Source organism: Glandiceps talaboti, chromosome 6 (assembly GCF_964340395.1).
Source record: "Glandiceps talaboti chromosome 6, keGlaTala1.1, whole genome shotgun sequence".
Lineage (NCBI taxonomy): Eukaryota > Metazoa > Hemichordata > Enteropneusta > Spengelidae > Glandiceps > Glandiceps talaboti.
In genome coordinates this window covers 16,170,859-16,185,591 of record NC_135554.1, presented here as the reverse complement: position 1 = coordinate 16,185,591, position 14,733 = coordinate 16,170,859, and the positions used below count along the sequence as shown (strand labels likewise).

At 37.1% G+C, this 14,733-nt stretch overlaps 1 protein-coding gene across 2 annotated transcripts in view; it reads right to left on the bottom strand.

Annotated features, from left to right (window-relative positions):
* The window catches only part of LOC144436372 (putative ferric-chelate reductase 1), a 16,858-nt gene extending 6,172 nt beyond the window's left edge, over positions 1–10,686 (bottom strand). The window contains exons 1-7 of one of the 2 annotated variants that reach the window (XM_078125159.1): positions 10,424–10,686; positions 4,914–4,984; positions 4,006–4,236; positions 3,317–3,418; positions 2,470–2,626; positions 680–802; positions 1–23 (exon numbers count right to left, since the gene is read on the bottom strand). The exon at positions 1–23 is cut by the window's left edge and continues 93 nt beyond it. In XM_078125159.1, the coding sequence (XP_077981285.1) occupies positions 1–23; positions 680–802; positions 2,470–2,626; positions 3,317–3,418; positions 4,006–4,236; positions 4,914–4,973 (696 nt within the window). In that variant the 5' untranslated portion in view covers positions 4,974–4,984; positions 10,424–10,686. The remainder of the gene's footprint in view (positions 24–679; positions 803–2,469; positions 2,627–3,316; positions 3,419–4,005; positions 4,237–4,913; positions 4,985–10,423) is intronic. The other variant, XM_078125158.1, reaches the window with a different exon arrangement.
* Between the last annotated feature and the right edge of the window lie 4,047 nt (positions 10,687–14,733).

Below are 14,733 nucleotides of genomic sequence, written 5' to 3'. Positions count from 1 at the left end.
CCAGGCGAACAAGAACAGACAAGCTGTCGAAAAAAATATTTATAAAATTTGATTTGGGATTTTAAAATGACTAGGAATAGAATGGAAGACCAATTTGTCAATGTCTATGCCATAGGACCAATTGTAAGTTAGAAGTGTAGCAAGAGATGGGGGTTGGGGTTTAGTGGATGACGACTCGACGAATTGCGCATTATGTAGTGGAGACACAGAATTGTCGAAAATGTGTAAGTAAATTGTATGTGTACATTAAATCTATGCATCTTAACCGATATAACATTTAATGCAAACACGAGTCTCTAAAAGACGATATATGAATATCATATTACAGCTTATCTAGTGCTTCTAATAATAGCAGTCTGTGAAGGCTAAGGAAATATATGTATCATGAACACCAATATTATAATACCCTACAATATGCTACGGTCTAAATTCACGAAGTTGACAACAACAACAACAACAACAACAACAACAACAACAACAACAACAACAACTTCATCATCATTATCATCATCACAATGAAAAACAACACAACATAACACAACACAACACAACACCACAACACAACACAACACAACACAACACAACACAACACCACACCACATAACACAACACAACACAACATAACACAACACAACACAACACAACAACAACAACAACAACAACAATTGCAATTTATTACCATGTAATTTGACGAAGATTGGTCGCTTGGCAACAGAACTGTCGGTATCAACGGAATTGAAATCTATCTTTGAGGCTGAAATAATAGGTAGAACATGATGCTTCCCCTTTCGAGGCACAGCCGCTGTGATGAAATAGAAGGAAAAAAGAAGATTGGTGGAAATTTAACAGTTCTGGTAGACTACCAGTACTACCAATGTAACCAGTACACACGACATGACTTGATTAGCTGAGAGCTTACCAAACACCTACGAGTGAACAAGACTAACGGTTTGCAGTCGAAAGCTCTGAGCTTGTCGATTTATGTTGTATATAATGTACTGGTTAAAATGCTAGTACTCAAAAGAAGACTGGTAATACATTGTATGTAAGACCACTTAAAGCGTATTACGTTGTGTAGACCATTTCATTTAGAGACTAACAACAGCCAGTGACACGCTAACATGAACAGGTCAAACTTGTTACAAACAGTGAACAAATGAATTGGATTAATATTACTTGGCACAACATGTTTGGAAATATGGAGATGTTGTGCGTGACTAATGACGTCAAAGTGACCTGTCATCTCAAACACCACTTATGCTGGCGTCAGATTGTCACACATTTCTAAATTAAAGTCCCCAAAGTTAAATTGAGGGGGAGGGGTATTAGTTGTTCTTATTGTCCCTCCAACTAGCGGTTGAAGAAAACATACCCCCCAGCTTTCAACGTATCCTCGAGCTCATAACCTTCAAAACATTCTAAATAATTGCTCACCTTCAAACCCCCTTCCATAAAATGCTCTTTTCTGTTATAATCGCTAATGAGATTGTTAGAAAACAGATTTATTTTCAAGGTGATTTCGCGTTCATTTGATCTTCTCTCTGATCGGGTGTAAAAAAGATCAGTCCCCCAAAAGATAATAACACTGTAACAAAAATGTATCAAAAAGGATAGTGTTCCGTGCACCCTAAGTTCTCTAACATTCCAGTAACTGAAACCGTTTTCGTACGTTGATTTTTGATTCCAGTTTAAAAAAAAGAACGTTTGAAATTCGAAATCAACACCCCAAAACCAAATTCGAAAATCAAATGTAATTCTGAATGTTACTACGAATTCACATTACGTCAAACAACGACCACGTCATCTGTAGATAGATTAGGATTTCACTTGGCCGTCCTTAGTCACGCAGTCAAAATGCACAAAATGAACGTAAGAACCAAAAAAAAAATTGCATTTTGTGCAAGAATAGTATTTTTCGTCACTGATAGGTCTAGTTTTGATAAAGTCATTTTGATTCCACTGTGCAAGGTGGTTAAGATATCTCTTACTTTATGTGGCATGGACAGCAAGATAAACACTTCTGTTGAGTTGAGATAAACGATTTAGTTTCCAATGATCAAGTAAAGCTAGTTTCAGACATTACAAAACATTACATACGGTGTTTACGTTATTTCCGACAATCATTTAGCCTTCACCCATGGTGTATTGTACACACTAATGCCTCACATTGTAAGCTTATTACTTGACTGCTGAACGATTCATTTCAAATGTACCATATTTTTAGTATAAATACATTAACGTCTTTGATAGGAAACATGTTGTTTCCTTCTCACTTTGATAAGATTGGCAAACAGTGAAAGGTTTGTCGGCGAACAATGACAATGAGTTTTCTTGATGTAATAAATTCGTCTATTAAAAATACACTTAAAAAATTACCATGGACGGCCTTTTAAAGTTCATATATTTATACAAGAAAACAGTCAAATTCAAATACTTATTTTTGTTCTTGACTACATCCAAAATACGTACCTTCAGGGTTAGCCACTGAACCATGGCCAATAAAGATATACAAATCATCATCGAGGTCAAAGGTTAGGCCAAGTTGTTCTATATTGACAACCTTTGGGATGGTGAAACTACACTGAATGGTTGATTCGGCATACACCATGTAGTGTTCGATGGTTCCCTGCGAAAATGAAAGTCTTTTTCAATGTCATCACTGGAGGCTGTTTTGTTCCTTCAATCATTAGTTTACTGCGCTATGGGGGCTTAAAGGTACAATACGCCTCGGGCACCAACTTCGTAAACAATTCAAAAGCATTAATAGAGTCTCTCCAAACTTTGCCATACGGGAGCTTAGTTCTCTGGGTCCTTTTCAAATAAGAAGAGAAACCCGGGGTCAAACGTCTTGTTTTCAAGGAGAAGCTCGATATCATTTTCTCACAGAGCTTATGGCATTCGACGACTACCATTTTGAGTTCCTTTTATATCATTTGGACCTCTTGGTCAAAGGTTTGCAAGGTGACACTTGAGATTTTTTTTTCGTGATTCTAATTGAGCTTGTCTGGGAGTTTTCTTAAACGCAACAGCAAAGTTTAAAACTTTAATTTTCGAGGCGTTGTTAATAATCAGAGTTTGATTTCAAATATCTACGTTTGACTCTTATAAATGTAAAAGTTCTAAAATTGATATAACTGCCGAAGTTGACTACTTTGGATTAAAAACATATTTTGTGAGATTTTTACTAATAAATCTTGAATTTGAGTTTATACTGAATACTTTCTAGATCTTTCGACATGATGTTCGATGAACGGTATTAGAAAATAGGACATTTTCACCATTTTAGCTAAAATTATGGCTCGTACATAATACTTACATTTGGCATATCTGCTGGTATGGGGTGTATATAGTCATGATAAGTGTGTTCAAACTGTACAATGCCTTTATGATATATGCATGAGTAGGCGTCATCGTCGCTCTGGTAACAGAAAATAAGAAATAAACAACCAAATATGAGGGCATTGCAATGTTCATAAGTTTCATGGCATGCATACATACATACATACATACATACATACATACATACATACATACATACATACATACATACATGCATGCATGCATGCATGCATGCATGCATACATACATACATACATACATACATACATACATACATGCATACATGCATACGTACATACATACATACATATACACACATACATGCATGCATGCATGCATGCATGCATACTACTACTAATACGTTCGTTCGTTCAGGCATACCAACGATAACATTATCGTACTCGCATTACTTTGTTAGATGACCTGTCGTAATGGGTATTTCCATCTTCGATGCCCTATTACATATTCTTCACAAATATATTGCGTAAAATATGGTATTGATATTAATAAAAACACGACTACTCACATAGATAGGATGAGAGGCAATTGAAAGTGTGCGATTCACTTAGCTTAGATCGACAATTTCGTGTATGCAATTTAATGGACAATTATGTCAAACATTGAAAAAAAAATTAAAAAAAACATGGTTACAAAAAAATGACATACCATACGTTCATCAAATGAAAATGCAAGAGATACATATTCCTGGTGACCGTTTAATTTTCCCGAGAGTTCAAATGTTGTTAACGAACTGGAGTTGTCGGCCTCTTTCCAGGTAAGCATAACGAAACAGTCATATGCATCAGTACATCCTTTGGGTATGACGTAACAACCCTTCGACACTCCGCATCCTTCTGACGTCACGTGTTTGGGAGGTGGGTCTGACGAATCTGGGGACTGGGAGACGTAGATAAAAGGTCACAGAAATGTTTGAAACGTTATTAGACGATCAAAACTATCAAAATAAATTGTACTGTTCGAGAATCTCAAACTTTGAACAGTAAGTTCATACAATTTTTGGACAGATTTCAATCCTTTTTAATTTTATGACAAAAACCCAGTATTTTCTTTGTTTACATCGAAGGTTTTTGATGTGAAAATATTGGGAAACATATCATCTACATGACAATGGAAATACTCTTACATCTAAAAAATTTTCAAGTATCCTTTTAACCAAACCGTTACGTTCTCCAAGTATCGTAAGCTGGCTATCAATAACATTGCTTTAAATCTGAAATAAACCACGTGATCAAAACATTACGTAATGTCATACGGCAAAATTACTTTCAGTTGGTGAAGAGTTATTTTGCTCCCTTCGTGCTTATTTGATACACATGTTTTATATAACTGATAATTTTTATTAACAACTACATATTCTTGCTTTCGATCTCCAGTATATTGTGGTTTCTGGGTGTATTGTCTTTCCAGCCTGTACATCCATGTGGCATTTGCTGATTTTCGTTCGAACCTTTTATCAATATTATCATGTGATTAGTCTTCAATAGAATATACTATTGATGGTATGATTATTTGAAACAATAAAGTGTAGATGAATCTAAATGTTGGATACTCACTTGATCAGCTACAATTCCATGGAATAGAAGAACAGCAACGAAGATCCACAGTGTTGACATGGTTGATGAGACTGTAAAACACATACACATATTAATCAATCAAAACTAAGTAATACAATATATTAGAACCTATATATAGGCAACATAATACAAACAAACAAACAAACAAACAAACAAACAAACAAACAAACAAACAAAAAACAAACAAACAAAAAACAAACAAACAATCAATCAATCAAACAAACAGACAAAAAACATACATTTATGCATGCTTACATGTACATACATACATACATACATACATACATACATACACACATACATACATACATACATACATACATACATACATACATGCATGCATGCATACATACATACATACATACATACATACATACATACATACATACATACATACATGCATGCATGCATGCATGCATACATGCATGCATACATACATGCATACATGCATACATACATACATACATACATACATACATACATACATACAAGACTATTCGATCTTATGGAGCATTAATTTATAGTCGTTTTGTATTCACTGTTTTTGTGCAGGATTCTTGGTTACTCGACACAAAAAGTAATTGTGGTGTTTTTTCCTCTTAAATCACGATAGGGTAGCTCTTGATAAATTCTTAAAAACACATCTCACAGAAGTAAATAAGGTGAATCAAGTAACAACGCATCCAAGTGCTGTTTGTAAATCTTTTCTATCATTCGACGCGACTTTCATCAACTTTCATCAGACTTAGACTGTAATCAGTGACGTGAAAGGGAGATTAGACCACGCCCACAACGGACGATCTGTCAGTCTACATCAAACTCTATCAGCATTAACACTAATACATCAAATGATTGATTGGTGTTCATAAACGTTTTGTTCGAACGAAATTGTAACTGCAGGATAGCCCAAGAAAAAATATTCATTCAATACACAGAATGACCTAATTAAAGGCCATGTCTAACGGTTGTATGTCTCCTTCAATGTATAATAACTCCGGAAAATCTTGTATTTTTGGGATGTGTGTGTGTGTGTGTGTGTGTGTGTGTGTGTGTGTGTGTGTGTGTGTGTGTGTGTGTGTGTGTGTGTGTGTGTGTGTGTGTGTGTGTGTGTGTAGAGGGGATGTTATGTCTATGAATGTTCCCAATCATCAAGGTAATGAAGTTGATAACGACGTAATATACATGCAATTATAATCTATCCTACTGGACTAGCTGTTGTTTTGAATGGCAACAGTTTCAATTCTACTCTATCGGCCTGAAGAAGCGTCCAGTATAGGACGTGATGACGTGAACTGTTGCCATCAAAAACAACAGCTAGTCCAAAAGGATAGATCATAATTACATGTAAAAAATATTACGTCGTTATCGAGGGGATGTTATCTTCTAAAGTGACTATGACTGACAAGTGACAGACATCTTGGTCTTCAAAGTAAATGTAATCGTCAGACCGTCTATGATTAATGATTCATATGTGACGTCAGGATAAGGGGTGGATGAACCCCATTGCCTCTAACATCAACTCCAGATCTAATGTATGTTACAATAGCTATCATCACATCGAGTAACACACTGTCTATGATGATTGAACGTAAATCTCACTATTTGAATCCATGGAAACCAGCAAATAAAGAAAATAAGTTTTGTATGTAAGTAAGGCAGCTTATTACGGTGCAGCTCCTTCTAGTCAATGATAAAATGAAATCTGATAGGCAGTCACGTACGTATCAATGCTACTTCACCATATGCTATGACCCGTCTTACGTTCCAAGCGAGTTTTTCAGGTCGTATAAGTGTAGATATTTCACAGGCAAATCATTGTACAAGAAGTGGGTACAAGATCAGTATGGTACAGATCGGTACACACTGCACTAATGCTACGGTGATGATGGGGACTACTCTTCTTACTTGACTATACTTATCACTATACGAAAAGTCTCATTTGCTCATGTCTGTCAGGGTGGATAAAGGTGGGTCGTATTTTGGGGGTATATTTGTCTTACTGGGAAAGACCATACTGTCATCCATCTTCACCAGGGGTGGTGACAGGGGGAAAACCATAGTGTTTAACATGTTTTGTCCTCCTAAACCCAGCGAAATACTTGCAAGTGTTGGAAGCATTTGACACCCCGGGTATAGTTACCATAGTGACACCATTACCCAACCTTTTCACCCACAGGAAATCAAGGTAAACGTGGTTGTTTAAACTTTGGACATAGTGGAATATTTGTCAAAACTTTTACCAGGGGTCCAATAAATGTTAGCCTTTCACTGGTAATTTGAACATATTTGTCCCGGTGGTACTTCGCTGATCATAGCTGCTCGTAAATCTATAGGAGTGGTATTCTTATGTTGTTCCTATCTTTACACAGGAGGCAAAGGTGGTTATATGTGGATGAACGTTCCAATGGTAAATGTACCATTTTTACCCTTATTGTTCACTATTGTGTCAGTAGTTCAAAGTCACAGCTGTATCGTTTCGGTAAATTTGGTCCTCTGTGTATTACCTTCCCATTCTAATTCATCGGTACAAAACATGGTCCTCTGACTTCATCTAGCACCAGTTCATCTATTAGCGTTAGGTACATGTGTATACGTGTATGCCCCCATCTAGAAAGGGTGCTAAAGACACACATTTGTCTGTGTGGAAAACGGTCAACTTCTACCGTTAGGGGAGATGAGGGTAAAGTTCTATGTCTTCCCTAAGTTTGTCACCACACACAATTATCTGATTGTTCCTATCTTTACATAGGGGGCAAAGGTGGTTATAACGTATATACAGATAAACAAGCCAATTTTTACACCCCGTCAATATTACCAACTTTGAGTTCCTATGCCCCAGGGGTATAACAAGGTTGTATATCTACCTACGTCTTATGGTTATAGGTGTCACTATGGTAGATACACCATCCTGGTCAAAGGTGATATCAAACATGGTACTGTGAACAAGGACAAAGATGGACATACATGGGCAAACATGACACTATTACTACATATTTTACATACTTTACCCACCCTGTAAATCTGACTTTTCGTATAGTGTATATATGTGCAGCCCTTTGAGGTGCATTTTTTAGGGACCGGTCAGTTTCTTCGGCCGGGGGGGGGGTGGCTTGGTAGGGGGGGGGTCACCCTGTTTTTGAAATTGGCAGTAGGGGGGGGTCATGCTGTTTTGAAAATTGTGGATAGGGGGGGGGGTCATTGTGTTTTAAATTGTGATGGAAGAAAAAAATCCTTTCTACAATGGCATATAGCCTTGTCTGAAATGTGGTACATGTCAATATTTGTTCTTGTCCCTGTTTCTTACATGAATTCTTTAATATTACTTATTAGTTCAAACATAACTATACATATACATATACATGTATTACCTAGCTACCACACTAGTTACAGAACATGTCATGTAAATGCTTGGCTGTTTCACAATCAATGCTTCACTTATATTGCAGTTTGGGGCAAAATTGAACTTGTGACTTGAAGGTTTCGTAATGGCAATTTTCATAGATAGTTTATAAATGAAGTTAATCTAAATTGTTCTACTCGTCATGTTATTGACACTACAAATCACCACATCTCATCAGATTCCAGTTTCTATTATACACTAGGTATGACCACCTAAAGTTCTCTAACATACCGGTGACTTTATTATACATATATTAATGCCCCTATACTAATGTTACATGTCTATTTTACGTGATATAGGAAACTCATTTAAAACGTACATTTAGGTTAGCTTTTCGAAGCTTGGAAATATTACCTCAAAGGTTATGAATAACCTAAACATTGCCTTAGTATCTCAAGCAAAAAACTCCATATCTGCCAGGGGGAAAACCCCAAGGACTTCCTCACCCCCAGAGGTCACTCATGCATTCAACCAACAATCAGATACACCAACAACGTTAACCTTTTTACTGTCATAATGGTATTAAACTTTTCTTAAATATATTCACCCTATTCTAATTTGAGATGATATTGTCTTTTCAAGATGTGAAATGTTTGCCAAGATAGTCTAAAATTGCCTTAATCTACAAATCTCCCCTACCAATGATACTACCATTAGATGTGCTGACCTACATGTATATAATGATGCCATTTAACTTTTTAAGAACATATTTCAACCCTTAGTGTAAGTTATAAAGAATAGTTTCTGATACTTGCTGTCTTGTAAAGCACGGATTAAGTTATTGCTTGAAGGGTCTAAATAGCGTAAATATTGGCTATAAGAGTAAAAATCCTTCAGGGCTTCTAGAGGGAGACCCCCTCAGACCCCCCCATGAGGTGTACACATCCCAGTCTCAAGATCTCTCCCCTACCTCTTACTGTCAAGATCCTATCAAACTATATTTCAAAAATATTTCAACCTTATGTAGTTGCTTTTTACATGTTGGTGCTGTCTTGTAAAGCTTGGAAATGATTTTCTAAAAATGTCTGAATAGTCTCAAAATTGACTTTTCAGAGTTAAAAACCTCCTGGGCTTCTAGGGGGAGACCCCCTAGTACCCCCCATGACAGCTGTACATATTCCCTTCTCAAGCTTTCCCCCTACCTTTCACTGTCAAGATGCTATTAAACTCCTTTTCAAATATATTTACCCTGTGTAGTCAATAATTATAATTATGATAGTGCTAACCCGGGATCTTATAAAGTAGATGCAAGACAGTCAAGCAGTCCACACTGAGTCACGATCAAAAAATACCTGTCACTCATGCGAATATCATATATGGGGGGGGGGGGGGTCATCATGTTTTAGAATTAAGTGATGGGGGGGGGGGGGTCAGCCTGTTTTGGGTTTTACAGATAGGGGGGTCAGTGACTTTTTGTCGGCCCGATTTAAGAATCCACCGCCCCCCCCCCAGGCTGGAGAAACTGACCGGTCCCTTAGCCCTTTGGTCTTGAAAATGGGGTCTGATTTTTTTTCGCGCTGAAGAGTCTGAAAATGTGGTCCACCCTGCATTATTTTCGATTTTGCGTAGCCTAACATGTTGTCCATCGATATCGTCCTTTACCAATCATAAATGTGCCATTATATTTCCCCAAAAATGTTGTCTCCTAAGGGATCTTATCAAAACCTGTAATGGTCTGAAATGGGTGTTGGTTTTTTGGTCGAAATGAGTCTAAAATGGGGCATGGGTTTGACGGCACTGGCCACACACCCTTACCAGGGCTGGCGACTGGTATCACCCCCGGGACTTTATGCCATCAATGAGAAATAAAACTCAGGAAAAAATATGTTGTGAATATACTATATGAAATGTAATTGATGAAAAGCACTTCGTGTTTGGGGCCATGTACCTTGATATGCCGATTTCCATTATTGTAAATTACTAGGCGCACAGGGAGCTATCACTAAGGTGACACGGTTAAAATACATAGTTACGGAAATTCGAAGTCTTTTAGCCCGTTTTGTAAACTTAGATTACTACCACTATGCAATCACATATACATACACTGGGAGGAAAAGTTATTTTTGAAGAAGTGAACACATTTGCTTACCCTTACCAATGATATTGAGGATGTTGTACACTGGAATTACAAGTGACCTTGTAGCTTGTATAGTGATACAAGAAACTGCTGCGTCATACGATGGAAGCCAGCCTGGTAGTGTTCCTATGGAATTTAAGTGGTCTACAGATTTTGTTCAGAAGTCGTTTTCCCGCCTAGTGTCTACCACAACCTGTCACGAAGAACTACTGTTATGTCACAAAGAACAACCGTAGTGTAAACTCAAGTTTGATAGTACTACGTACACTGGTCAAGGCGTGGTCTGTTGGTCTATGAGGGCGCAAGTTGACAAGTAATTAATAAGGGGGATGTGTAGATATCGAGTTGGAGTGGGATAGGAACGGATCCAAAATCAAGTGATATTCGAATTTGTTAAATTACGAAATTTCCGTACAGAAAATGCATAATAAATACCACTTGTACCTAAACTCCCACGTGTAATCAATCACACGGTTAGTTAGTTAGTTAGTTAGTTAGTTAGTCAGTCAGTCAGTCAGTCAGTCAGTCAGTCGGTCGGTCGGTCGGTCGAAACAAACAAACAAACAAACAATCAAACAAATAAACAATCAATCAATCAATCAACCAACCAACCAATCAATCAAATTTATACAACTCATCTTGGACCAGCACCAGATTTTCTTTCTTTGAAGGCCATCCGCTAATCTATGACACTGCATTTCCCTGACATTATCCCTGCCCTCAGTGATGTTCCGTCTCCTCTTACATTGCCGACCCTGACCTGTGCATTCTGAAGAATTATGACGTTCCAGTAACCCTGTTTCTTTCATAGATGTAAGTGTAAAACTTGTTTTGATGGATAAACATCAATTGGAGAAACATATCATTCTACTCCACTGTTGATCTAGTCTGTGATTCATTTGTCAGGTTTTTCTCATTCTGTTAACTCGTGCATGAACCACAGTGTTGGGAATAACAGGGGGAAGCAGCAGTCCCGTTTTGGTTCAAATTCCTTTATTAAAGTATCATGTAACCTACAAAAAATGCTGTATCATCCCTACGTCGTCTTTGCGAGACCAGTATGTCACCCTTGTACAACCCAACCAACAGGAGTTGCCTTGGTGTTTCACTCGTGGGACATGGTGGGGTTTTGACATGGTGTTTTTTTTACATAAAAGTAAGAGCAAAAATAGCCCCAAACTAACACTGTACCAGGGGCACAATACACTGGCTTCTGCACTCTCTGTCACGTGATAGGCATAAATCAGCATCGTATCTTTCATAGGTCGAGAGGACATTTGTTGATATTATCTGCTTCAGAGTGTAAAATGTCAATTGTGTGACCATACATGTAAAACCTGTGTGGCATGCTAATGTTGGATTATCAAACCGAGTACGACAATTTGGTAGTTGTTTATCTTGACTTTGAAGTTTTCTATGTTTGCCACTTGTAAATATCGTCGGATTCCACGCGAGAAAACACCAGGGTAACTCCGCTATGGCTATATAAGTAGTTCACATGAAATTTACAAAGTACTAGCATGTGTTTGGCACACTGTGCCACCGGGCCGCACTATACGTCTCCAATTCGTGTAGAACATGTATAAAGAAATCGGTTGTGCCATCGTCAAATCTCTCAACTATTTGACCTTGGAAGCCTTCAGTAATTAGCAAGGGGTGGAAGGGTCGGGGTGGGTATTATCATATAAAGAACTTGAGTTCAAGAAGTCTTCTACGTTCACACCCCTCCTTACACTAACATGGGTTTGATTAGTCTCTTGAATATGCCGACTACCATTATCATAGCATGCATAGTAATGTCTACTCATAACATAAAGTTATGTTAATTGAGTTGAGAAAGACAGCCTATCTCAGATGTGTGTGTTGATATTAGCATAATGTCTGACCGACCATAAAGATTGATATAGTCAACCCGAAGGTAAGAAGTCAGTGTTTGAACTGAAACCGTACCTAGATTTAACAAATGAAATAAAACTTACATAAGATCCTGTGCTTCAGTTCGGATTCTCATCCCCGGATGTAGATTAATCCGCCACTCGTACTCCTTTGTCTCCTGTATCACGTGATCCAAGTTCTGTACGCATACATTTTACAAGAGGGGAATTATGTCAAAAAATATATATTATCTGGAGATAAATCTAAACGGCTTTTATCATTGATACGCACAGACGGACGTGATTATCTTCTTTTTTTTCATTTTGAATTAAATAATTATATTTCGTATTTGGTAAACTTTGGACGTTTCCTTTGAAGGCCAACGTTTTTGAACAAAATATCACACAACTCTTCTCGCTAAAAAACATCTCATACTTTTCCCTCTCGAAATATCACACAATATTGAAGTAGTTTAGGTGATAAATTACCTATTACCAAGTTATATGCCACATATATATATATGTACACATTATAAAATTATTACCAAAACTTTTAATTATGGAATACAAGTCACAAGACATCTAATATAAAAGGGTGTGCAATGTAATTTGGAACATCATATCAAATAATTTTGTCTGTATTAAAGTATACAACATTGTTACTACGGTATGGCTTTTAAAGTTTACAATGTTATAATTACAACTAGGAAAAAAGTGTCAAATTGAATACTTGTTGTTCTTGACTATAGCTACATACAGAGCACATACCTTCTGAGTCAGCCAAAGAACCACATGGGCAATGAAGATACACAAAACCATCATCGAGGTCAAAGGTCAGCCTTTGGGCTAGTGAAACAACACTGAATAGTTCATTCGGCATACTCCATGTAGTGTTCGAGCGTGCCCTTTAAAAACGAAAGTTTTCTTCAACGACACCATTGAGGGTTGCTTTGCATCTCTTCAAAAAGTCCTTGTATTGCTATCAGTGTTTTTTGGGAATCGTTTTCACACTAACCCGAGAGTGGAATTTACTGCAAAGTGTGCCTCAAGGACCAACTTCACAGAAAATCAAAGTTATTCAAATCTCTCCAACTGTTGCCATATGAGAGCTAGTTCTGGATGCTGATGATTAAGTAAAAAAAGAAACTTAGGGTTCACCGTCTTGTTTTCACAGGACTTAACAATGTTTGTATTAGTTACAGTATTCGGCTGTGCCCATTTGTGGATGCTAAACTAGGTTATTTTTTACATTGTTTTGACCACTTTTTTTTTCAAAAATTGATATGTTGACCGTTGATTTTGTTTTCGTTATGGCAATTTAGATTCGGTTGGAATTCTCTGAAACAAAGTAACAACAGAAGTGTAAAACTTTCATTTAAGAGGTGCATTCTACCTTTAACATATCTAGATTCAAGTCTATGCTCTTGACTCTCATAGCGATTAGTTTATAGGCGCTTGCTATTGACATTACTGAGACAGTCGACTCCTTAATTACGAATACATATTTTGTGAGATTTGGCCTGCTAGATAACGAGTACCTTATCAAACAGTTTTTTGGTATTTACAATGTTTTCCTTTATTTCCATTTGGGCTCAAGTGGGGGTACATTTCAAGGAAAAAAAGAGACATTACAAGTTCTTGAATAATTCACACAAACCGGACCACTTTTCACATGTATTGTTAATTTCTTATTTTGTACAGCTATCCAGTACTCGCATTGAAAACAGTTTGTGTTAAGACACAGGGTGGCGTTGCGCAGATTGTCGTGATCATATAGGTTTATACACATGACTGTCGATGAGTGATAAAAAAAGGTAGGCACATTTTATACGCTGTGATTAACTTTTTGGGTGACTTTTCAACAATAAACTAATTATATATAATGCTAATATTCTGGCACTGAATAATACTTACATTTGACATGTCTGCTGGTATAATTAAGTGTGTTCATGATACATTTCATGTAACTTAGTTTGTGAATAAAATATAGAATTGATTTTAACGTATTATCATAGTGTGTCCCATGGAATCTCAGTCCACTGCTCACTCGGCGTGGCATGGTATGTCTTCATGCACGGTGTATCATCGCATCGTACACCATAGTTCATTCTAAACTGCAATTCTTTGATGTAAAGAGCTTGTAATGGACCAGGTCCACACTGCACAGAATTACAGTTTGGTAAATTTACTAGCTTGCCAAAGGCGACCGGTCTACCTTGCTATTATTGATATGCGAAACGTCAAAGTTAAGTCCGCTTGCATGACGGTCACCATCAATAACATTTTACACTTTATACACATTGCATTATGCAAAGGAGTTCATAATCATATTGTAACATCGTGATTATACCCCGACTTTGGGATATTCTAAAATAATTTTGTACTCGGAGATATTATATAAAATTATACTCGGAGCTATTTTTAAATTATCAGCGGGTGGAAATATTA